The 25,183-nt window shown below is 35.8% G+C and overlaps 1 protein-coding gene and 1 non-coding gene across 2 annotated transcripts in view; both read right to left on the bottom strand.

Annotated features, from left to right (window-relative positions):
* The window catches only part of ATRNL1 (attractin like 1), an 802,696-nt gene that overhangs the window by 255,257 nt on the left and 522,256 nt on the right, over nt 1–25,183 (bottom strand). The window contains exon 27 of the mRNA XM_055559801.1: nt 20,181–20,288. Within this exon, the coding sequence (XP_055415776.1) occupies nt 20,181–20,288 (108 nt within the window). The remainder of the gene's footprint in view (nt 1–20,180; nt 20,289–25,183) is intronic.
* On the bottom strand, nt 5,775–5,846 carry TRNAW-CCA (transfer RNA tryptophan (anticodon CCA)). Its single transcript has one exon. It is a non-coding gene; the product is annotated as a tRNA-Trp (tRNA).

Below are 25,183 nucleotides of genomic sequence, written 5' to 3'. Positions count from 1 at the left end.
GTGTTAATGCCAGTTTTATTTCCAGTAGTTCCAGACTGGAAATAATCCAAATGTTCATCACCTGGTGACTGGATAAATAAATTGTGAGCATCCATACAATGGAATGCTCTTCAGCAACAGAATAAACTACTGACACCAATAATGACATGGATGCATCCTGAAAACATTATGCCAAGTGAAAGAAGTCAAACATCAAAGGCTACATACTATGTGCTTCCATTTATTTGGCCTCCCAGTAAAGGCAAAACTATAAGGAAATAATCAGATCAGTTGCTGCCAGGGGTTTAGGGCAGAGAGATGGAACTGACCCAGAAGGGAATGAGGGCACTGACTGAGTATGGATGAGGCGTCTTATGTTTATAATATACTTTTCTGTATTTTCCAAAGTTTCTATAATTAGAATGTTTAATTATATTAAACATTGGGATAAACTAACATAAAATTAATAACTGATGTTATGACATCTATATTGCCTTGATAATTCTTGAATACATGGAAAAACAGTCAAGTAATATGTCATTAAGAAGTCAACCATATATTCTCTCAGTATGTGATAAAAACTGTGCACATGCATTTATACAGGCATTTATGTACTCATACATTTACACTTCATTCACAGTGGGAGACTGGAGGTATTTAGTTAATTAAATGTTATGATGGAAAGAGTGGTCTTATGTTAATCTCACTATAATAAAATAGCTTTATTACTAATTATACCAAAATTAAACTTTCTATAATGAGCCAAAAGTATTCTGAGATCTCATGGTGCTTCAGGTTTATTATCATGTGCATGAGTTATTATAATGCCTGAGAGTGTGAGGAGCAACAGGACGAATCTGGGAAGAAAGGAAGGAGCAACAGGGGCAGAGGAGAAGGAGATACTGATGCCATTCTCCATAGACAATAGATAGTCTGCAGCACTGATGATACCGTAGACACCTGCGTATTTTCTGGAGTGCCTAGGGCATGGCACATTTTCTTACTACTTTTTCCTCAAATAAATGGAACCATCAAAAGCTGATACTTTTAATAAAATATTCTCTGAGACTTCTTAAAATGTAATTTATATAAGGTAAAATTATTCTATTTCGAGAATGTACTGCCTAAAAATTCCCCAAAACATACACACAGAGGTCATAACGCATCATTTCAAAGGGAGATTCAAGGGCCACATATACTATATATACTTCAAAAATTTATAGAGTTTTGAAAGTGAATATTCTAATAAGAAGTCATAAGCAAAAAACTCAGGTAGGGTATGTGTGAGGGCAGTGGACAGGCATATGAGAAATCTCTGTACTTGCTTCTTAATTTTGCTGTCAACATAAAGCTGCTCTAAAAAAAGTAAACTATGTTTAAAAAGTACGTAGGTTTAATAAGACTCAGTAATTACTCATTTAGAGAACATAACTCACTTATACTTGCTTTCTTTCCCCCTGCATGAAGATACATGTGTGCATGTGGACAACACGGTGTTTATATGACATTTTCCAATTTGGTCACCAAAAGACTCTGTTCACTCAAAATCACCATCTTCTCTAAAGAAAGCTTTTTTCCTACTTTTTTTTGTTGTTTTTTAAATTCTTGGACATTGTGTGTTTGTGTGCTACAGTCCATTAAAGTGAGGTATGGAAGTTGTAGTATTCGATGACTAGAACACATATCAGGCTTCCCCAGCAGCTCAGCAGTGAAGAATCCACCCCCAGTGCGCAAAAGGCAGGAGACTTGGGTTTGATCCCTGGGTTGGGAAGACCCCTTCAAGAAGGAAATGGCAACCTATTCCAGTATGCTTGCCTGGGAAATTCTATGGACAGAGGAGCCTGGTGGGCTGCAGTCTATAGGGTCACGAAAGAGTTGGACACAACCAACAGAATGAACAATAACAACTCTATGTCTTGAGCATCCATACTGTTAGGCACAGAACTTTGCATTCCCTATTATACTCCTTGTCTGCTCCCCTCAGCAATTTTAAAAGAGGCTCTCATACCAGCATCTCCCATTAACTTGATTATCTGTATTCAGCTTTCCAGTATCTAACCCTGAGTCACTTCATGGCAAATAGATGGGGAAAGAGTGGAAACAGTGCCAGACTTTATTTTTCTGGGCTCCAAAATCACTGCAGATGGTGACTGCAGGCATGAAATTAAAAGACGCTTACTCCTTGGAAGGAAAGTTATGACCAACCTAGATAGCATATTCAAAAGCAGAGACATTACTTTGCCAACTAAGGTCCATCTAGTCAAGGCTATGGTTTTTCCAGTGGTCATGTATGGATGTGAGAGTTGGACTGTGAAGAAGGCTGAGTGCCAAAGAATTGATGCTTTTGGACTGTGGTGTTGGAGAAGACTCTTGAGAGTCCCTTGGACTGCAAGGAGATCCAACCAGTGCATTCTGAAGGAGATCAGTCCTGGGTGTTCTTTGGAAGGAATGATGCTGAAGCTGAAACTCCAGTACTTTGGCCACCTCATGCGAAGAGTTGACTCATTGGAAAAGACTCCGATGCTGGGAGGGATCGGGGGCAGGAGGAGAAGGGGACGACAGAGGATGAGATGGCTGGATGGCATCACCTACTCGATGGACGTGAGTCTGGGTGAACTCCGGGAGTTGGTGATGGACAGGGAGGCCTGGCGTGCTGCGATTCATGGGGTCGCAGAGAGTCGGACACGACTGAGCGACTGATCTGAACTGAACCCTGAGTCAACCCTACTAGGTGTTTTCCTCACTTCTGATTCCAGCATTAAGACAAAGTCACTGTTGATGCTAAAATTCATGCTAAGTTCCTTTGGGTTTTCTTGCAATCCTTTTGTCACCTTAAGATAATGCTTTTCATTCACTTCTTCTTTTATTCAAACATTCTATTTTTTTTTTCTTTTCAGAGTAGAAGAATTAGTTGAATTCTACCACCAGATCAGCAAGTTCTTCTAGGACAAGTGAAGAGCAGAAACAAAGATAGAGGCAAGGGACATTGAGCAGGGATCCGGTTATTGGAATGAGAAGGCAAGTAAAGACATAGTAAGATCGAACAACAGATTGCAGGATACAGTAAATTATGCGAGGAATTTGAATTTTCACCCTAGGAGATAAGAATCCAATGGGGATTTTTGGGAAGGGTGATATGAATATTTGCACCCTACGAAGAAGACTTTTGTAGCAATGTGACAAAAAGTCTGGAAGAGGGAAGTAGGTTGAAGGAGGGCAACCGGGAAGGAGGGTTACAGAATAAGATAAGAAAATAGATCCTGAGGCTTGAAACTAGAAGATCAGTAGTGGGGATGAGGTGATGAATTTAGGCTATGTTTACATTGAAGATCTGACAGAGCTCAATGACTGATAGAAAATAGAGACCAGATTAGGAGGATGAATATTGGCTAACTCCTGGTTTTTGCTCTTAACCAATTATCATAGCCTTTCAAACAAGTGCTATTCTTAAGGCTCAATCTTACACCCCCAGCTCACTCTAAGCAGGTGACCTTACTTCTCAAAGTACGATAAAAAAATTACAGTCATCAAAGGTAAACTATCAAATGGAACTGCTCAAAGTTAATTAATTCATCTTTACTCATTATTTTCTTATCCTGTCTTATCTTTACAAAATTAATCCTTATAGCTGTCTCCTTGATTCTCTTTCTGCTTTCCCTTCTCCTCAACCCTAAAAAAACATTATGTCTACTTCAAAATTTTTCTCCCAGGGTAACTTTCTCTTGAAACCACCAATTTCTTAAACTACTGTCTCATTTCCTTCCTTCCTTCCAACATTATAGATTTCAAAACTGTAATCTACCTTGCTGTATCCATGTTCTCATCTTCAATCCAGTTCTGATGGTCTTGTTTCTGCCTTTCAACAGAAACGATTTTCACAAAATTCATTACATAGAAACCTACATTACCATAGGTAAAATAAATAGCCAACAGGAATTTGCTGTATGACTCAGGAAACTCAAACAGGGGCTCTGTATCAACCTAGAAGGGTGGGATGGGGAGGGAGATGGGACAGAGGTTCAAAAGGGAGGGGATATATGTATACCTATCACTGAATCATGTTGAGGTTTGACAGAAAACAACAAAATTCTGTAAAGCAATTATCCTTCAATTGAAAAATATATAAGTTTATAAAAAAAGGAACAGGTGAAAAAAAAAGTCAGCAATGACTACATAGTCACCAAATTTCATCTCTCTGTAGTTCTCAGCTTCACCTACTGATTAGGAAATGGAGGCATTTTTTGCTACTTAATCCTTTTTGGCATGGCTTCTTTTTCTTAACTCTAATGGTCCAAAACTTTTCAATTTGATTTCTTCCCAGTCTGTCATTTAATACTTTCTTTCCTCCTGTATGCCTCCAATATTTCACTTGTAACAATTTCCCGAGATTCTGTCTTTGATTCTCTTTTCTGAAGTCCATGACTTCCAGTATGTATGAAGAACTCCCAGGATTCTGTCCTTCCCTCTCTTTGCTCTAGACATGCTCAAACTACCACACAATTGCACTCATCTCACATGCCAGTAAAGTAATGCTTAAAATTCTCCAAGCCAGGCTTCAGCAATACATGAACTGTGAACTTCCAGATGTTCAAGTTGCTTTTCGAAAAGGCAGAGGAACCAGAGATCAAACTGCCAACATCCGCTGGATCATGGAAAAAGCAAGTGAGTTCCAAAAAACATCTATTTCTGCTTTATTGACTATGCCAAAGCCTTTGACTGTGTGGATCACAATCAACTGTGGAAAATTCTGAAAGAGATGGGAATACCAGACCACCTGACCTGCCTCTTGATGCAGGTCAGGAAGCAACAGTTAGAACTGGACATGGAACAACAGACTGGTTCCAAATAGGAAAAGGAGTACATCAAAGCTGTATATTGTCATCCTGCTTATTTAACTTATATGCTGAGTACATCATGAGAAACGCCGGGCTGGAAGAAGCGCAAGCTGGAATCAAGATTGCCGGGAGAAATATCAATAACCTCAGATATGCAGATGACAACACCTTTATGGCAGAAAGCGAAGAAGAACTAAAGAGCCTCTTGATGAAAGCGAAAGAGGAGAGTGAAAAAGTCGGCTTAAAACTCAACATTCAGAAAACTAAGATCATGGCATCTGGTCCTATCACTTCATGGCAAATAGATGGGGAAACAGTGGAAACAGTGGCTGACTTTATTTTTGGGGGCTCCAAAATCACTGCAGATGGTGACTGAAGCCGTGAAATTAAAAGACGCTTATTCCTTGGAAGGAAAGTTATGACCAACCTAGATAGCATATTAAAAAGCAGAGACATTACTTTGTCAACAAAGGTCCACCTAGTCAAAGCTATGGTTTTTCCCGTGGTCATGTATGGATGTGAGAGTTGGACTATAAAGAAAGCTGAGCACCAAAGAACTGATGCTTTTGAACTGTGGTGCTGGAGAAGACTCTTGAGAGTCCCTTGGACTGCAAGAGATCCAGTCCATCCTAAAGGAGATCAGTTCTGGTTGTTCATTGGAAGGACTGATGTTGAAGCTTAAACTCCAATACTTTGGCCACCTGATGTGAGGAGGTGACTCATTTGAAAAGACCCTGATGCTGGGAAAGATTGAGGGCAGGAGCAGAAGGGGACAACAGAGGATGAGATGGTTGGATGGCATCACTGACTCAATGAACATGGTGAAGGTGAAGGTGAAGTCGCTCAGTCGTGTCCGACTCTTTGCGACCCCGTGGACTGTAGCCTACCAGGCTTCTCCGTCCATGGGATTCTCAAGGCAAGAATACTGGAGTGGGTTACCATTTCCTTCTCCAGGGGATCTTCCCCACCCAGGGATTGAACCCGGGTCTCCTGCATTGGAGGCAGACACTTTAACCTCTGAGCCACCAGGGAAGCTGTGACTGATGGGAAATCTTTCCCATCAGTGTATAAATTCCTAGAAGGTAGAGAAAGTATCTTTTCTATATCCATCTGTACTGATTTGCATATAGCAAGTTTAGTAAATATTCACTAAATCAATTTATTATACTATAAAATTTCTACGATTGACTTTCCATTATGAGATATGGAAAAATAAATTTAGGTATTGCTTTTGTTTCCTAAAATGTGCTGGAGAAAGTCCTAAATAATAATGACCCCTTCTCCATGAAAAATTGCATATAAACTACTGATTTGATAGTCTTCTTTATTTTTATATTTCATCAACGGTTAGTTAATCCAGTGCCTTTTTTTTGTGAACCAAAAATTAAAAGAGGCCTAAAATAAATAGGAACAAAATCATAAAGTATAAATATGAACCAAGGTCTCTGCTATGAAAGTGTAAAGCTATAATCCTTGATTAAAATAGAAATGTATATTAAGATTTAAGGTAAATTTTCAGATTTAATGCCCTAAATTTTGACCTGGGTGCTATTTTATTTTCTAAGAAAGCCAAGTATGAGAACATATGAAAATGTTTGCTTAGCTAAAGTATAACATTATTGGTTTCTTAGATTTCTACATATAAACTATCTAGCACTACACTTCCAATATCTGGGATTATACTTTATAAGATTTCTATTTGATTTGCCAGAATTTTACAGAATTTTTTCAGTCAGTTATTCCACTGAGGATATGAACTTGATCAGATTATCTACTAATGCATGTAATGGAAAGAAAGAAGAAATACAAGTTAAATTAGTAAGTGATTTTACATGAAAGATAAGCAAAAAGTAAACAAAGGCATAAATTTAGTGAAATAACATCTGCTATAGGGAACTATGCTGCTGCTGCTGCTAAGTCGCTTCAGTCGTGTCCGACTCTGTGCGACCCCATAGATGGCAGCCCACCAGGCTCTGCCGTCCCTGGGATTCTCCAGGCAAGAACACTGGAGTGGGTTGCCATTTCCTTCTCCAATATAGAGAACTATAGCCTAATAAAATATTTAAGCAGGTAATTTGTTTAATAAAAATCAGAAAATAAATGCTGCACACTATCAGATATATAACAAATGCTTCTAAACAATCTAAAATGTTTGAAAAACAAGATAAAAATATACCTAGCTTTATGTTAGCTACTGAGTAATCTGTATTAATTGACATTAATATTGGTTTTATGTTAATATATTAAATACCATTATTTTAACATATACACAAGGAACGAGTGTTGGAAACGTTTGACATTATTCAAAGATACCCATGAATACTGTGTGTTCTTGGTTGCAGCAAATTTAATCTGCCCATAATTTTTTTTGTATGGGTCCAATATACTGTCTGTTTTATCTGAGAGTAGGTGAAAGATAAGGATGTTGGAAATTCAATCGTTTTTGTCAGAGCTGGGACACTGCCATCAAGAATTGCTAAACTGTATTTATGACTTCCCAATAAATGATACTGTAGCCTACTTTACATAGCCACTTCTTATTTGTAAAACTGCAACCATGATATGACAGTATCCTTAAGTAATGTATTATTCTGCTAAATGACAGCCAATATGGATATAGGCAGTCAGGGTTATAGGCCTTTTGTATTTGTAAATGTTTCTGTTTATCATATCAAACACCATGAGGTGAAACTGGGCTTGTCTTTTTGTTGTTGTTTATTCTCATTTTTATATTCTTCTCCATCATAGTTTACATTCATTTTAAGTGATTTAAGGCAAGGTAATCTCAATGTTTTAATAGCACAATGAAAACTTCCATTTATAGAATTTTAATTTTGAAAGTGCATAAAAATATAAATATATATCCTTAGCTTTGAACTCAGTGAATTCTGAATGATGCTAGCAGTATTTTACTTTCAAGTACAGTTAATCGTTAATCTAGAGCATTTATAAAGCTATGTATTAAAAATATAAACAGATGACTTTTCTCGTGTCTAAACATATTATGACTTCTGATTACATTAATTTAGGGACAAGCAGATTTCAGTAATTTAAGTATTGTATTATATTCATCCCATGTTAATGGGTTCTATCCTTATCATGTTAATTCTGAAAACTCATTCATCTTTAATTCTTAACTCATACTTCGTTCAATCATGAAATCCATTATAATTGTTATAATTCCAAATTTTATAAATTCTAAAATCTTTTTGGAAAACGTTTTCTGCTAAATGGTCGTGGTGAAGTCTGACAACTTTAAAAGAAAGACAACGAAAATTCTAAATGCAACTAGGGAAACCTGTTACTTCAAGTACCGTTTTTAACACTTTTGTACTGTTTTATATTAACCCTTTTTCCATACTGTTGGCAACTGATGCCCATGGGATATCAAGTTAATAAAACATTTAGTATACTTTGCTCTACCTGAGTATATATTCAAAGATCTTTATTTTGAAAAATGAGAGCTGTAACTGAGGAATACCTAAATGGACATGGGCAATAGTAGGGGGAAAAAAAAAAAAGTACACAAAAGTACAAAAGCATTAATTACTACCAGTTACTTTCTTACTTCAAGACCAAAGATGTACATATAAAAATCTATTTTTTCTAAATAATTTTCTTAAAATAAGTAAGTCATTTGTCTTCTAAAGCATTTGTTATGAAGACTGTGAGAAGATGTGACCTTAGCAGTTTCCCTCTCTCTACTACTAATGGAAAATCATCTCCTTCTTTGAGGCAAACAGCCCCTGTAGCCTGTGAGTATTTATGTGCAAATAGGGCTTGGGTCCTGTGACAGTTCTAACTGAGGGGACTCCTGCAGAATGCTACCCTCTTTGAACTGGGAAAGTGAATAGAAATCAGCATCAAGACCTAGGGCAGGGATATTAAAGAGACTTGGTCTAGAGAGCTCTGTAAACACCAAGAAGGTCAATATAATCCCTGACAGAGCTTCCTAGGACCCTCTGGTCCCCAAGAGGCTAAAAAAAAGCTTAATATGTGTTCTGAGTCTTTCTTGTTCTTGAGCATTAGAGGGTTTAAAAAGATCAGTAGGAAGTTGGTGGCTTGACTGTTTCTACACCACTAATCCATTTACAAGTAGGGAGAACCCTCCCTACCCTATTGCCTGCTATCCCCTCAGAGGTAGTCAATATTGGAATCTCAGTAGTGAAAATGAATATAATTAAGCTAATGCCAAGAGAACAGCAATCCAAAGAGAACCTGCATCCAGGCAAACTGAGCTCCTGCTGAAGACAAAGCTATTAATAATATTTAAGCAGGGTCCTCTCACTACAAAATAACCAAATTATAAGCATTGCAGTTAGGGAGTGCTCCAAGACAAACAGCTAAAACTGGAAAGGGGAGCAGGGAGCGGCAAGCAAACATAAAAGCAGAGATTCCCTGAGGATAAAAGCTGATATAAGTAATTTACAAGATAAGAAAGCTGAGTTTGAGATCCCTGTGCCATGCCAGGGACCCTGGAAGAAATGGCTGGAGGAAAGCATTCTTTATTTAGGCCTTCAGGAAACTACAGATTAAGATCAAACAAATAAGAGTTTACAAGGATCATCAAATTCACAAGGAAATAAGCCACAGTAAATGAGAGCCCATAGAAAGAAACTGATAGATTTAGATTTCCAAGGATTTCAGATATTAAAATGATCTTTTAAAATATCTATTTAATAATGATCTATTTAATAAAATGATTTCAGATATTTAAATATTTTTATTTTATATTATAAAATAAAAATAATTATGTTTGGAATGAAATGTGAGGCAATAAAAACTAGCAAGCAAGAAGACTTTTGAAAAGTGCTAAGTGGATTTGAAGAAAAACCAAATAGAACTTTTAAAAATGAAAAAAAAAAAATCTGTTTAAAGATACCCAGTGGCTAGGGTAGAGAGCAGTTTATATACTACTGAACAAGAATTAGTGAGCTATAACAAGGCTCTGAAGAAACAAGTCAGAAGAAACAGAGAGAGAGGAGATAGAAAGCACTAATCTGAGAGATTAAGAGATTCTGAAGGTAGAATGAGTTAATCTGATATCCAACTAATCAGTATCTTAGGAGAACAGAGACAATGAAGGAGAGAAAAACTCAAAGGGATAACTGAGAAATTTTAGAAGTAAACAGAAAGAAATTCTAAAAGGTCTGAATCCTTAGATCTAGAAAGCACAAAATAAGCCAAAGAGAATAAATACAAATAAATGTATGCTTAGGAAAATCACCATAACACTGCAGAACACCAAAGACAAAGGGATTTTAAAAACCATTGGTAAGAGAAGCTAGATTAGCTCTAAAAGGATGACAACTACCGTCAGAAGAATTCTCAGTTGCTACAATGGAAGCCAAAAGCCAGAAAAATTTTCACGTAAGCAAAGTGTTTGAGTAAGGCACTCCTACTGCAAAGTAACTAGATGGTTGATAATGTGTATTTCCAAAACATTTTTTAGATTGTAAGCAATGGTGATGCTCCAAAGCCTTACGTGAAACTAAAGAGGGGGGCAGTGGGCAGCAAGCTAAGAGTTAATCATCAGAAGACATGTGCTAAAGGAATTTTAAAGAAAAATAATAGGCAGATGGAAACACTTCAGAAGGAAGCTCTGAATGCAAAGAACAGTGAGCAAAAAAAATAGTGACTTATAGGAAAATTTAAACAAATATTGATCACGTAAAATACCAAAAATAATAACAATGTTTAAAACTCACAAAACTACAAATAAGATAATTATGATACATAAGAGGAAAACAAGGTTTAAATTGTTTGAAAACCTTCTATTTATATTAGGGAAGCACTCATTATATTCAGACTGAAACTATACCTGCTAAAATTTTAAGAGTATTGGCCAAAAGAGGAGAAAGAGTGTGTAATCTGTGTATAAGGTGAGGAGAAAAGGAAATAATGATTTAAAAAAATCTTCAATTCAAGAGAAGGCCATCAAAAAAGCAAAGATCATTTAAAAATTTAGGATTAAAAAAAAGCAAGAGTAATATCTGAAAATATTACTAAACCAGTTTGATTAGTAGGAAAAAAATAGAGAAAATATAACATTTTAATAGCAATATCCAGAAGGGAACTATTTGTAACAGAAAATTACAAACATTTAATAAGCAACTTAAGCAAAAAAGTTCCAATAGAAGGATGAAGAAAGATACTGTATTAGTTAAGAAACATTTTCAAATTTTCTGTAACTAATAAAAAATTTCTTATGTAATCCAATTACCATCAGTAGACGATATCAAACAGAAGAGGACATGGGAATAACAGTTAATAAAATGAGCTAGGAGAAATACAAATAGTTAAAAATATGAAAATATTTGATTTTACTTTTAATACTAATAAGTCTGGTGGAGAATGTAACATTTCTTATACAAAATTACCAAAATTGTTTTAAAATTGCTTTTAAAATAATTTTTGACAAAGATGTAGGAAAACAAGAATTCTCACTCCTTGTTAAAGGTAGTTTGAAAAAGGACCTTTCTGGAAAGAAAGTAAGCAATATATCAAGATGCATAAAAGGTCACAATTTTTGACCTAGTAGTTCATCTTTTTGCAGATTAGAATCAAGAGTTACGTACAAACATTAATTATAGCCCTATTTGTAATACTGTGAAATTAGAATCAAGCTATTTCAAAATAAACAGTCAAATAAATTATGTTATACTACAGACAACTGACAGGACATTTTAAAATAAAACTCAGAAGTACAAATTTTTCTTTTCTTTTTTTTTTTCAATGCCATTCTCCTAAATCATCCTACCCTTTCCCTCTCCCACAGAGTCCAAAAGACTGTTCTATACATCAGTGCCTCTTTTGCTGTCTCGTACACAGGGTTATTGTTACCATCTTTCTAAATTCCATATATATGCATTAGTATACTGTATTGGTGTTTTCCTTTCTGGCTTACTTCACTCTGTATAATAGGCTCCAGTTTCATCCACCTCATTAGAACTGATTCAAATGTATTCTTTTTAATGGCTGAGTAATACTCCATTGTGTATATGTACCACAGCTTTCTTATCCATTCATCTGCTGATTGACTCTGTAACTATGCTGTCATTTTGGGAAGTTTTTTTTTTTTTTTTGGCAGAATATATTGGGAGTTTGGACTGATGTTCACTTCCTCTGTTAAAATGGCATTCAGTACTAATTTTATAAGTGCATCTTGTGTGAAACTCAATAAATTCAATTTTATAATCTTTTTAAAAAAATTAAAAAAGAAAAGAAATTTTTCTTATTATAATGAGAAAAACAGGATGCAAAATCACGCATAGAATATACTTTGAATTTTGTAAACATACATATATGCAAAAGGAAAATGTTGGAAGGATATAAAAGTTTCAGCAGTGGATACTTACGGGTGAAATATTTTAATTTTGATTATTTCTGTATTTTTCTACAATGAGGATTTATTATTTTTATGATCAGAACACTAAGTTTTAATAAAATAATTAAAATATGAAGTACTGCAAGACAGCCATAACAATCTGAAAAAATCAGAGATCCAGGAAATGCTCAAGCCAGCCACTGGAATTACTGTCCATGAAGATGCCAGGCCAGGAATGAAACGTAGAGAGGCCACCGGCTGTGTCCATCAGCAGAGAACTGGGCTCATGCTGCTCTGGGAGCAAAGCCAGCAATGCTCTTAACATGAGAGACGCTCACTGTGTCTGGCCTTGATTTAAACAATGTGCCTGCCACCTTTTTTCTTGTGTAGTGTAATAGGTTGAACTGTCTCCATTACTCATGAGCACCAGGAATCAGAGAATACTACATAAATATTAGGTGACTCTATGCTCATAAACAGCTTTACAACAAAAAGTACTCCAGAGATATGCTGGGGCCTAAAATGTATTCTCAACTTGAACTAAAATCAGCATATTTGAGAATGCTGTGAAAGAGAAACTCCAGGGCCAATCTGAGATTCAAACTCTGTGCTTACTCTCTTGTTTGCTAAATTGCTAAGTTGTATCTGGCTTTTTGCCACCCCATTCTCTACTGGTGACTAAACTGTGATCTTGACCAATGATCTTAAGTTCACAGAGTCTCAGTTTCCTCAATAGTAAACAGAACATACAAAATCTGCTTTGTATTTTGTAAGACTGACATAAGGCTCAAATGAGATTGAGATAGTGTATGTAAATAAGTTTTGAAAAACAGTATCTTAAACTCAATTTAAACATTTCACTTGTTCTCATGACCTAGGAAGCTCAGGTTTAAGTTCCTTATCTTGACATATAATCTTTACCTGTATTGTTTGGAAAGCACTCTTGAGTGTAATGCTTGGTGAACACCTAAGTACTAAGCTTGTAGAATAAAACCCAATGGTCACCTACATTTTCAAAAATTGAAATGTGGATAAATTAATCATGATGGGTAAAAATGTTAACAGGGCAGTCCAGAATATGTATAATACGTATATGAGTTTCTGTTCCCTAACACAGAAATGATGGTTGAAAATGTTTATTTTGAATAACTGGCAAAATTTCAAGGTCCAATATGCAGTCAGTACAAGGGTCTAAAACTTAAGGGAAAAACTTAATATTTTATATTTTTGCTTTGTTGTTGCTTTTATTTTTTCCTTGTTAAAAAGAGCCATGCATACCGTAATAGAAAGGACAACACTGACTTGCAACAAGAATAACCCATATATGCCACCCACCTATACAACATTTATTATTAAGAATTTATTATACCAGACTTTTTTCAATGTTTATAAAAAATTAGATCACAATTTCTACATTTTGTAAAATATAATAAATTAACTAACAAATGCTTTACTTTTGGCCATTAAAATGGTTTTTAGTTTTTCAGTATTAGAGGTAGAAGTATTATTTTGCTTCAGTATTAGAAGCAAAAAATAATTGGCTAAAATAATTTGAAATAAAAATAGAAACAAAGAATAATATCCCAGCAAAAACTATCAGTGACACTGGAGGACTCATCCAAGTTTATAAAACTGCCAACTCCTTCCCTCCTTCCTTCCTACAACTACTCTCTCCACAAAAAACCATGAACAAGGAAAGTACATTTTTAACATCAAACTAAAGGGCTATCAATTAACTTGTTTGTGATCAAACTGTATACTTTTCATGTGACACCAGATCTAGGAAGCCTAGTCAACCTAAGTCACTTAATGGCCTCTCGGTTCTTTTATCTGTTTCTCATGGTTTCTGTCATTATAGGAGGAAAGGCATGAATTTTGTTGTTGCCACGGTCACTGAGAGACTGTGACTATTTCTCTTAGTGATTAAGTACAGCAGCATCAGAAGCTCTAGATCCATTACAGTGCCAGTTAAGGAGAGAAAATCGTGTCTTCTTTTCTGTTTGGATCTTACAAACACAAAGTCTCTAGAAAGACTTTCAAAATGAGAATACATCATGACTTAAAAACAAAGTCCAGAATCAGACACTTCCCTGCTAAAATCCTGGTCTCGCCACCATTACCTCTTGCCTGGATTCCCACAGAAGCTTTCTAACAAGCTTCTCTCCCTCTATACTTGCCCCTCATAGCAGAAACTTTGGGTTGATTTCCAACCTCTCAGTTACCATGTCAGTTTTCTGCTAATTTCCAAGGCCAAAGCCTTCATTTCTTTGCCTGGGGGCTTTCTCTGACTTCCTGGGAAGTGGCCCTCAATCAGTGATTGGAGGGACTTGAAGAATAAACACTCAGCTTTGTTGCACTGATGTCCATAGTGTGACATGCATTTTACCCTGACTCTCAGAGTGTCTCCATGGAAATCAAGCCGTAGTTTACCATAGAGGTATTAGCTGGTCTCCATTCCCTTTCTCATGGCTCCATTTCCCTACCAGCATATTCTTCAAATGAACCAATTCCTTGTCTTGATGTCGGCTTGTCAGGAAACCATCTAATGATATTCCACATCAAACTATTGTCAACCCCAAAAAGCAGAATGATCTTTTAGAAACAGATTATGTCAGTCAGTCCGGCAACTGACTCTCTCCTCTTCGCTTAGGATTGAATGTCAAAGTTTTTACAAAAGGTCTACAAGACCCTATATCGTCTGCCTCGTCCTGTACCTGCCCCTGCCCAAAGCCTGCTATTTCTTGAACTTGCCCGCCATGCACACCTTAGCACCTCTGCTCTAGCCATTCTCTTTGCTGGGAACACTTTCCCTTGAGAATCTGCCACCTGGTTAATTCCTTTACCTCTTTCAAGACTTGTTTAACTCTCACCTTCTCAATGAGGTCACCCTGACCACCACTTGATTCAATATGCAAGCTCTCCCCCACCTCCACAAAGCACTCTCCAAACCTTATCCTGTTTTATTTTTTTCCTGTACCATTGCAGTTGCTACCTCCTAACATATTAAATACGGAGAAGGCTATGGCACCCCACTCCAGTACTCTTGCCTGGAAAATCCCATGGATGGAGGAGCCTGGTGGGCTGCAGTCCGTGGGGTTGCTAGGAGTTGGACACGACTAAGCGACTTCACTTTCACTTTTCACTTTCATGCATTGGAGAAGGAAATGGCAACCCACTCCAGTGTTCTTGCCTGGAGAATCCCAGGGATGGGGGAGCCTGGTGGGCTACCGTCTATGGGGTCACACAGAGTCGGACTCGACCGAAGCGACTTAGCAGCAGCAGCAGGAGCAACATATTAAATAACCTATTTTCCCTGTTAGAATATGAACTCCATGAGGACAGGGTTCTTTGTTGTGTTCCCTGATGCTAAAGTGCTAAGAAGAGTGCTTGACGTATATGCAGCATGCCATAAACATTTGTTAAGCAGTTACTATAAATTATCATGCTATTCCTTAGTGGAAGAAAATTGATAAATACACACTATATGGGTCACAAGGTCATCACAAAAATAACCCTATTTTTTTTTTTACAATAAATTTAAAACCAACTGACAAGTTGAGTTTATAAATTTATATTCTAAGTGTATTTATTAAATTTTAATAAGTTCTTAATTTTTCACTATAATTTAGAAAAATATAATGATTCAAACTTGCTTACAGATAATTTAGGGGGTGATTATTCACGCCAAAATCCTTTTTTTACTCACAAAGAGTTTTTACACCTAAGGTTTACTACACACAGTTCCTATGAAGACTGAATACTCTTCATCTATTAAAAAAACATAATCAACTCATACAAACTTTTAGGAACATGTCTACTTCATAGAATAGGACATTTTGGTGAACAGAACCATTACTATGGATGCATCAAGTATAAGTAATTCTATATTATACCTATATTCTCCCCCTGACAATATAGATGTGGAACTCAGAGTGGCACATGAGAGTCCAATTTAACTTGAAAGAAATCCATTCCTTAAATTACCACATTATGAAGACTCAATGAATATTTACAGAATAGTAATAGCCAGCTAACCTATGGCTTTGGGTTGAACTTAAACTCTGAATTTCAAGAAAAACCCAGCAAAGGAATTTTAAAATTACTTTTATTTTCTAGGTTTAAATAAAGTCCTTAATGTTATTTCAGAACAGGCCTAGGCTTCATATTTTGCTGTGTAAGCAAATCAGTGCCACATCATACTAGGTTATGTATATAAAAAGAGAGATTTGGAGTGGATCTAGAGTACTGTGACAATGGAAAGTAAATCTCACATACAACATACAAATGCATATGTACACACATGTATGTGTATATACAGCAGAGAGATAACTTCCAGTTAGTAGTAATTACAAAGTGCAAAGGAAAAAACAAAATATGATTTTAAACCTTATGCTTTTACCTCTAATATTTTCCAAAGAATATTAAATAAATTAGCAGCCATTATTTATTTCTGATATTAAATTCATATAAAAAAACAATTTAAGCTCTAAAAATTACTGAAGGACAATATTTTCAACTTGAAATTTAAAAAAAATTAAGTTGTCAATTTACTTGAGATCAGAAATATATGGATATAGGGAATTTTAAATATCAGAAATCATATTTGTTTATCAAGATGAAGAAAATCTGATATTGAATTTAGAATCCTAAGTTTATTTGGAGCATGGATAAAGGTACTCAATTAACAAAGCTACCACCTTAATAAAGTGCATGTTAAGATACTGTTCAGTTCAGTCGCTCAGTCGTGTCCAACTCTTTGCGACCCCATGAATTGCCAAGCCTCCCTGTCCATCACCAACTCCCAGAGTTCACTCAAACTCATGTCCATCGAGTTGGTGATGCCATCCAGCCATCTCATCCTCTGTCGTCCCCTTTTCCTCTTGCCCCCAATTCCTCCCAGCATCAGAGTCTTTTCCAATGAGTCAACTCTTCGCATGAGGTGGCCAAAGTATTGAAATTTCAGCTTCAACATCAGTCCTTCCAATGAACACCCAGGACCGATCTCCTTTAGAATGGACTGGTTGGATCTCCTTGCAGTCCAAGGGACTCTCAAGAGTCTTCTCCAACACCACAGTTCAAAACCATCAATTCTTTGGTGCTCAGCTTTCTTCACAGTCCAACTCTCACATCCATACATGACCACAGGAAAAACCATAGCCTTGACTAGACGGACCTTTGTTGGCAAAGTAATGTCTCTGCTTTTGAATATGCTATCTAGGTTGGTCATAACTTGTTAAGATACTGTAAATTCTCCCAAATTGATTTACAGATTTTATACAATCCCTATTAAAGTACTTGTGAGCTTCTTTGCAGAAACTGACAAACTGATCCTAAAATTCCTGTCAAAATTCAAACGACCCAGAAAAGCCAATGTTCAAAACAAATAAAGCTGGAGGACTCATATTTTCTAATTCTAAAACTTACTACAAAACTATAGTAATCAAAATAGCGTTGTACTGTCATATTATAGATTTAAAACTATAAATGTCTATAGATTAATGGAATGGTATTGAGATTATAAAAACAAATTCTCACACTTATGGTCAATTGATTTGAAACAGGAGTCCCAAGATCATTCAGTGTAGATAGAAAGTCTTTTCAACAAGTAATAAAAAATTACCAAATTACCCAGAAATTCAATTCTTATTTATATATTCCAATGCAAGGAAACAAAATTTGTAGACAAATATTCACAGTAGCATTTTTCAAAATATTCAAAAAGCGGAAATAGCCTAGATGTTCATCAACTCACAAGTGCAAAAACAAACTGTGCTATATCAATAATGTGTGTGTGCATGCTCAGTCGCTTAGTCGTGTCCAACTCTTTGTGATCCCATGGACTGTAGCAAGCCAGGATCTTCTGTCCCTGGAATTTTCCAGGCAAGAATACTGGAGTGGGTTGCCATTTCCCACTCCAGGGCATTTTCCTGAGCCATGGATTGAACCCATGTCTCTTCATTGGCAGGCATATTCTTCATCATTGAGTCACCTGAGACACCCCTCTTATATCAATAATATCAAATATTACTTGGCAATAGAAAGAAATTAAATACTCATCCACAATGTGGGATGAAACTTGAAGACACTAAGGCTAAGTAAAAGAAGCTAGTCACGGAAGACCACATATTGTATGACCCCATTTATATGAAATGGAATGAAAATATACTATAGGAAACTCATATAAGGACAAAAAGTAGATTAGGGCTTGTCTATGGTTGAGAACGAGGCTTGAGGAAAAAGAGAGGGGGTGAGAAGGGAGTTTCTTTATCGGAAGATGAAAACATTCCAAAATTGATTTTTGGTGATGGTTACACAATTCTGGATATACTAAAAACCCTAAATTTCACAGTTTAAACAGGTAAATTGTATGGCATATGAACTACATTTTAATAAAGCTGTTTACAAAAAGCCAACAAAACTACACATTGGTAAGTAGAACCAGATCTCCAGAAAACTTTCTAAATGGGAGTAGGTAGGTAGTTTTATTCTTCTGTGACATTCTAAATTTAAGTTTTAGAAAACAAGTGATACACACCAGTTATTCATATAACTAGTAATAACAAAAGGATACAGAGAAGTTGGAAATACGCAAATAAAAGGACTACCAAGTAAATATGAGCAAAAAGAAAGTAGAGGTAGAAGTTTTTAAACTCAAAAAAATAAATTATTTATTATGTATATTTATTATATTTGTTCCTTAAGTTTATGAGTGTTTTATCTCAACTTACGTATGCATCATTTACATTTGTTTTTCTCTTGTGAGTTGAGTTTTAACAGCATTCAAAAATGCTTTAAATAGATAAGGAGAAAAAGGATTCAGATAGAGTTTTCAATTTGTTAAAAGTTCTGTACTAAAGTTATTTGAAATTAAGGGTCAGAATGAAATTAGAGCACTTACTGCAAAGTTAGAAATTAGAACACTTCTCCCTAAGCAATAGAAGATATACCCACACATTATCTAATGTTCTAAGCTTCGGTGACAGCCTGTGATCTACAGTAGTAAAAAATCAAGGATACAAAAGCTAAAAAAAAAAAAAAAAAAAATTACTTAGAGAAATGTCTCTAAAAACTGGTCCTTTCTATAGCATCATAAGGTCTGATTTAGTTTTATTTTTTTCAGAATAACCAAAAATTTTATGGACAAAATCAATTATATTTGTGCCTAGGTATTTGGAGGAGTCTATTTTTATATCCCTTGCTTTCCTTAAAGAAAAGCAAAGTCTAAATATAGCAACATGAAGTCAGTCACATAAGGGCACTTTTTAAAAGGTGAATAAAATATTTCAACTGTAAGGTATTTTTAAATCTTTCTGTTTAAACATCTTACCATGTATAAAATAAAAAATTTGGAAAATAAGCATAGAATAAAATTGCTATGCCTCAGAATGCTGTCATGAGTTGTGAATCACCATCTGTGGATTTTTGCTCTTTGGGAACCCCCATTATTTTCAGAAACCATGTCATGCACTATTTCAAGATCTGAAAACCACATTTACTCGCACATAATCATTTCTCTTTCACCATACTCCATCTCCCCATTTGCAATATAATACTGTACTAATACAGCCATAAAATAAAAATATTCACTATATTCTACAACCTTCAACATTCAAAAAGTGAAACTATGTAATTAAAATGCAACTCATCTCCACCCACCTTTTATAGTCAACTTTGTTAATAAAGATAGATGTGACCTGTTAACTGAGGGGTGTTGGGCACTCCTAGGACTAAATACAGATGCTTTGTTTCTTTCATCGTACCTGTATCTTAAATTCCTTCAGTTCCTATCTGTCAGGGAAAGGGTGCCAGGTGAGCAGTCTGTCACTCTTGCCTAGACTAATAGATTCTCCAGTGGCTTTTGTTACAGCTCATGTCATACTATTAAAACTATGTGCCTTGAAAATGGCATAACATATGTAGCTGAATCTTGTCAACTCTAGATAATCAGACTCTATTTGGCTTCACAAGCAGATGCAGATTAGAGAAGTAATATAAATATGCAAATCACAGCAGTCCCCTCTCACCACCACTGTTCCTACCTCTAATGACCCTCGCAGAAAGTCTGTGTGTTCAGCTCCCACTTCCAGGGCTACATCAACAGACGCAAAGGGACGGCTGGCCATCTGCTGTCGTTCTCGAAGCAGTTGCTGGAGGGGGTTAAAAAGCACTCGTTTTAAGACAGGTTTTAGGACACGTTAAATTCAACAATATCTAGTCCTGTTTGGAAAAAAATGCATCTAAAATTTAGAGGTTATAATGCACATATTCATATCTAGATCAATAAAAATGAAAATTATTTTCTCCTCATGGCCTGGGTTATTTCCTTATAGGCTTGAAATGTATGGTGCCTTCTGACCGCCACCTCATAGGCCGAGTGAAAAGCACTTTGAAAATTTCAGGTGAGAGGTACTACTTAAGGAAAAACTGCTATTATGATGACGGGTGTGCCAAGTCTTTCCACTCAAAATAACTCATGCCTGTGTCTTAGCTGAAAGCAAACAGCAGTACAAATGATTGAGAAAAGAGAATGAAAAGTTGTCAAAATGCATTAATAGAGATTAAAGGAACATACACCCCCCAAGACCCAGTCTTGTAGTCATCAAGATCCCCCCTGTCAATTGCTATAGCACCAGCAGGGATTTTTATTGTCAATGTTTTAACTTTTTTCAAAGCCATGGTGTTTATTATTTAAATGATTAGTAGGTTGCAAAAACGTGTGCCAGGGCTTCTAAAACACTCTTCAGATATTTGTTTCTTCTCTTTGCGTCTCTTCTCGGCTTTGCCCAAACAAAAACCAATAAACCAGCGAGTCCCAACCAAGCACCCAGCTAATTTATATTTCTGCCTCCCCTTGTAATTATAATATTCATTAAGTCATGATAAGAAAAAATTGATGACCAGTACTAGATATTGCGAATCTTGCCCTCCTCATTCGACACAGCTAATAAAATTATTATTAAATATTAAAAGTAGATGAGCAATGCAATTAAACACTCTTTGAAATGAGAAGAAAATCCTATCGCTGAAGACAAAATCCTTGAACACAATGAATGGCTTCATTATTCACAGTGATTTCTAAAGATTCACTGGCAGTAACTTAAAACATTAACAACTGATCTTTGAATGTAAATGTACAGAGCACTGTGATGCATCATTCATAAAGTTCCCTTTCTCATGGTGAAGGAACAAAAACCAACACCTGATGGCTCTTTATTATTTAACATTTTTATTTTAACACTTGTGACACTGCAGCGGCAGTGTTCATGTAATGAGCATCTCAAACATAATTTAAGGGCTTGCTTTTCTTATTTAAGAGAGAACATCCGCTTGCGAATATGGGACAGAAATAATGCAACTATTACCTAGCTAGAGTTCACGGTCTTAAACTGTATGTATTTTTAGAAGAAGATACATAATGAAGACATATTAAAAACATACTCAGAGTAAAAAGCAAATGCGATCTAAATCACCCGAATTATTCACTTTAGTATAAACTCAGACTTGCACTATTAAAAATACAGCTGCTGGCCAAGAGAATCTTATTTGTGTCTCTTTCGATAGGAGTGGCCAATTGATCTGAATACTGTGTCTATGCAAAATGCAAACATAATGTTACTCCAAATACCAGTGGATGCTAAGGGTAGAAGACACCATGTTCTTTTTATCTGGTAAAACATAAATGCACACACAGATACACACACAGGAATACACAAACTGCCTCTGTTACAGTTAATATAATAATTCCCTTGAGAAAACTATAAATTCTAGTTTGGATTAATGCAATTTTCTAACATTTGTATTAAAGTTTCTTCATTTTTACTCGTTTCCCTTAGCTTATAAATGGCATCTCCTATAACTGATTCTTTAACAAAACCCAACAATTTGTTTCTTCGCCTTGCCTTTTTGCTACACCTAAAAGTAAAAGCTCTACAAAATATAATTAATGAGAACTCAGTCCCACAGACTGTAATGTAAATCTATGATTATTCTAAATTCACTATCTTTAACAAAGACTAGATTTCTCTGAAAAATAATGTATTATTGTGTCCACCTCCTACACTCATAATAAAGAAAAATCAGTGATTGAAAGTTTTATTCATTTTAAAAAGTTTACCAATATGACAAAAAGGTATTTTAAAAGATTCCAGTTTGTCTTCTGAGCATTGAGTTTTCATCAGTTTTTAAGAACTGAATGTTACTACAGTACTCTTTGCAAAGAGGAAAGACACTGTTCTTGCCCAGGACCATAACACTGAAGTTTGTAAAACAAGATACAGTGAAATAAAAATAATGAGAGCACAAGACAGTGTACAGCAAAGGTTACAAATAGGGAATTCGCCAAATTAATTCACTCTGGGTCACATAACAGAGGACTAGTTCGAGGACTTTGGCTAGTGTACCAAGTTTCTGACTTTGGGGAACCTAATGAAATGGTTCTGACCCGGGAAACTTAGAGGGAGTAAAAAATTTTATCCTAAAACACTCTTGCTTTGATAGGATGACCCTAAAATAATAACATGGAACAAAGTGAGATTTGTCATGCTACTAAATTCCTGGCTCTCGGCCGAGTCCTTAACAATCGTCCTTTCTTTTGCCAGTTAACATCTATGTGCATTACTTCTTGAATTTTGCCCCTTCTGTGTCAGAACAAAAGAGACATAAACAATTCACATTTTATGCTTACAACTCAAATTTCCTGGAAATTTAATGATGATATTGACAGGCAATTTAGTTAGACTCTAGAGTTAAAAGAATCTGTGTTTGAATACGTGGTTTTCCACTTAGTAGCTGTTTAAGGTACTATTTATACCTCTCTGAATTATTTAGACCTCTATAAGCCTCACATTTTCTCATAGCAAAATTGGGCTATCAATAGTGTCTACACCTACAACTAGCCCTTAGAGAACTTGTTTTGATTCCCAGTTTCTCCACCCATTACCTACTGCACCATCATCAAATTACATAGATCTTTCTAAGGCTTATTCTCTATTAAACGGGAAGAGGAATACTATTAGAAGTTTTGCTAATAATGCATCTGCACTGCTCAACACAGAATCTGGCACATTGTGAGAACTCAGTAACAGTTCATTGGTACAATTATTATGTTAAAATTTCAAGCCGTAACTTTGTCTTTAAAGATGGCACTCTAATTACCACAAGCCCGTTTTCTTGGGCACTAGTGACACATTTTGCTCTATTAGTCTCCCTTTTAACAAATGTTGCAAATTTATGAGACAGTTGGAAAATGTCATGATTGTGGTAAAAATGAATTTAATTTGGAACCGCTTCCTGCCATTTGTGACTAAATGATAAAAACGCAACCTAAAAATTGTGAGGAAATATAGAGTGCTTCCGTAAGAACTTTCAAAAATTATTTGCTGGTTGTGATTTTTATATAAAATGAAGTTTGACATTTTGCATATAGATAAGAAACCATATAACAGATGATCTATTTTATAACTAATCTGCAGTTGCCAATTATTCAGCAGAAAGAAAAGGCCAAAAGAACCAACTGATCATAATGCAATAGATTATAATCATGTTGCTGTAACCACTGTGGTGAAGGACATTTTAAAATTATGGATGTTCTTACTATCATGTTCGTTATGTATGATCGTTGTTTTATTATTTAAAATCTCTTACAAAACAAACCATGAAATTAAAAATAATATGAAAATCCATGCTTAAAGACGGCAACTGAGAACAGTCATTGATTCTATCAAATGTATATATGAAATGCTTCCACACACTACTACTACTACAAATATCATATTAGTCCCCAAAGTTCATATTAATGACTTTTCCAATCACCCCTAAAGCTAAAACTCTAATGGATTTGGGATAATAATCTTTAAACACACACACACACTCTAAAAAAAATCAAAACAGTAACCAACTCGCTTTCAGTTGCCTTCCTTTTGCCTGCCTATGTTCAGGTTCCATCTAGCCTCCCCCCATACCTCCAAATACCCTTCCACTCCATCCCAGGTGTGAAGTTATCATCTCACCTACAAGTTATTTATGATATTAGTGTGGCACTATCTCTCCAAACCTTCATGCTTTCCTGAAATCTTTAAGGCAAAAATTTATTTCTGTTTTTTATTTCGCTCAGCACTTAGTTTGCAGTCAATAGTATTTGATGAAAAGACAATGAATGAGTGACTTAAAGTACAAAAATCTGTATCATCTGAATGTGACTGAAGGCAAGTTTTGATTAAACTGATTTTTATCATTTGAAAAGACCCTGATGCTGGGAAAGATTGAGGGCAGGAGGAGAAGGGGACGACAGAGGATGAGATGGTTGGATGGCATCACCGAGTCAGTGGACATGAGTTTGGGTCAACTCCGGGAGTTGGTGATGGACAGGGAGGCTTGGTGTGCTGCAGTTCATGGGGTTGCAAAGAGTCAGACATGACTGAGCGACTGAACTGAATTGAACTGAACTGAATTACGAAGAAGCTTTTAAAAGTATAGCTTTCTGCTTTCCGGTGGCTCAGTCAGTCGAGAATCCACCTGCAATGCGGGAAGACCTGGGTCTGATTCCTGGTTGCGAAGATCCCTTGGAGAAGGGAACTGCAATCCACTCCAGTATCCTTGCCTGGAAAATTCCACGGACAGAGGAGCTTGGTGGGCTACAGTCCATGGGATTGTAAAGAATCAGACACGACTGAGCAACCAACATAATCACACTGTTCTGATATTCTACAATGTATGCCTTATGCTCAAAAGTAAGTGGATATTCATTTTTTTACAATGGGTCAATTCTGTGGACCCAACAAATCACCACTAGGCTTCTTACCTCTCTTCATTCACTTTATTACCATGTTGTAAATATTATAAGGAAAAACTGCCATAAAGTCATCACAATGCATTCATATTTTAATAGAAATTATTTAGATTTGGAAAGGTATAAAAGGATCAATCAAAATTCTTTAGTCATTATTTTTGAGCTTACATACTAAAATGGACAAGGAGCTTGAATTATATGTAAAGCAACATTTCATGAAAAAGTATTTCTATTATTAACACAGACACAACATAA

The sequence above is a fragment of the Bubalus kerabau genome, chromosome 22 (assembly GCF_029407905.1).
Source record: "Bubalus kerabau isolate K-KA32 ecotype Philippines breed swamp buffalo chromosome 22, PCC_UOA_SB_1v2, whole genome shotgun sequence".
NCBI lineage: Eukaryota > Metazoa > Chordata > Mammalia > Artiodactyla > Bovidae > Bubalus > Bubalus kerabau.
Note: the sequence above shows the minus strand (reverse complement) of the source record. Positions and strands in the feature narration are given on the sequence as shown.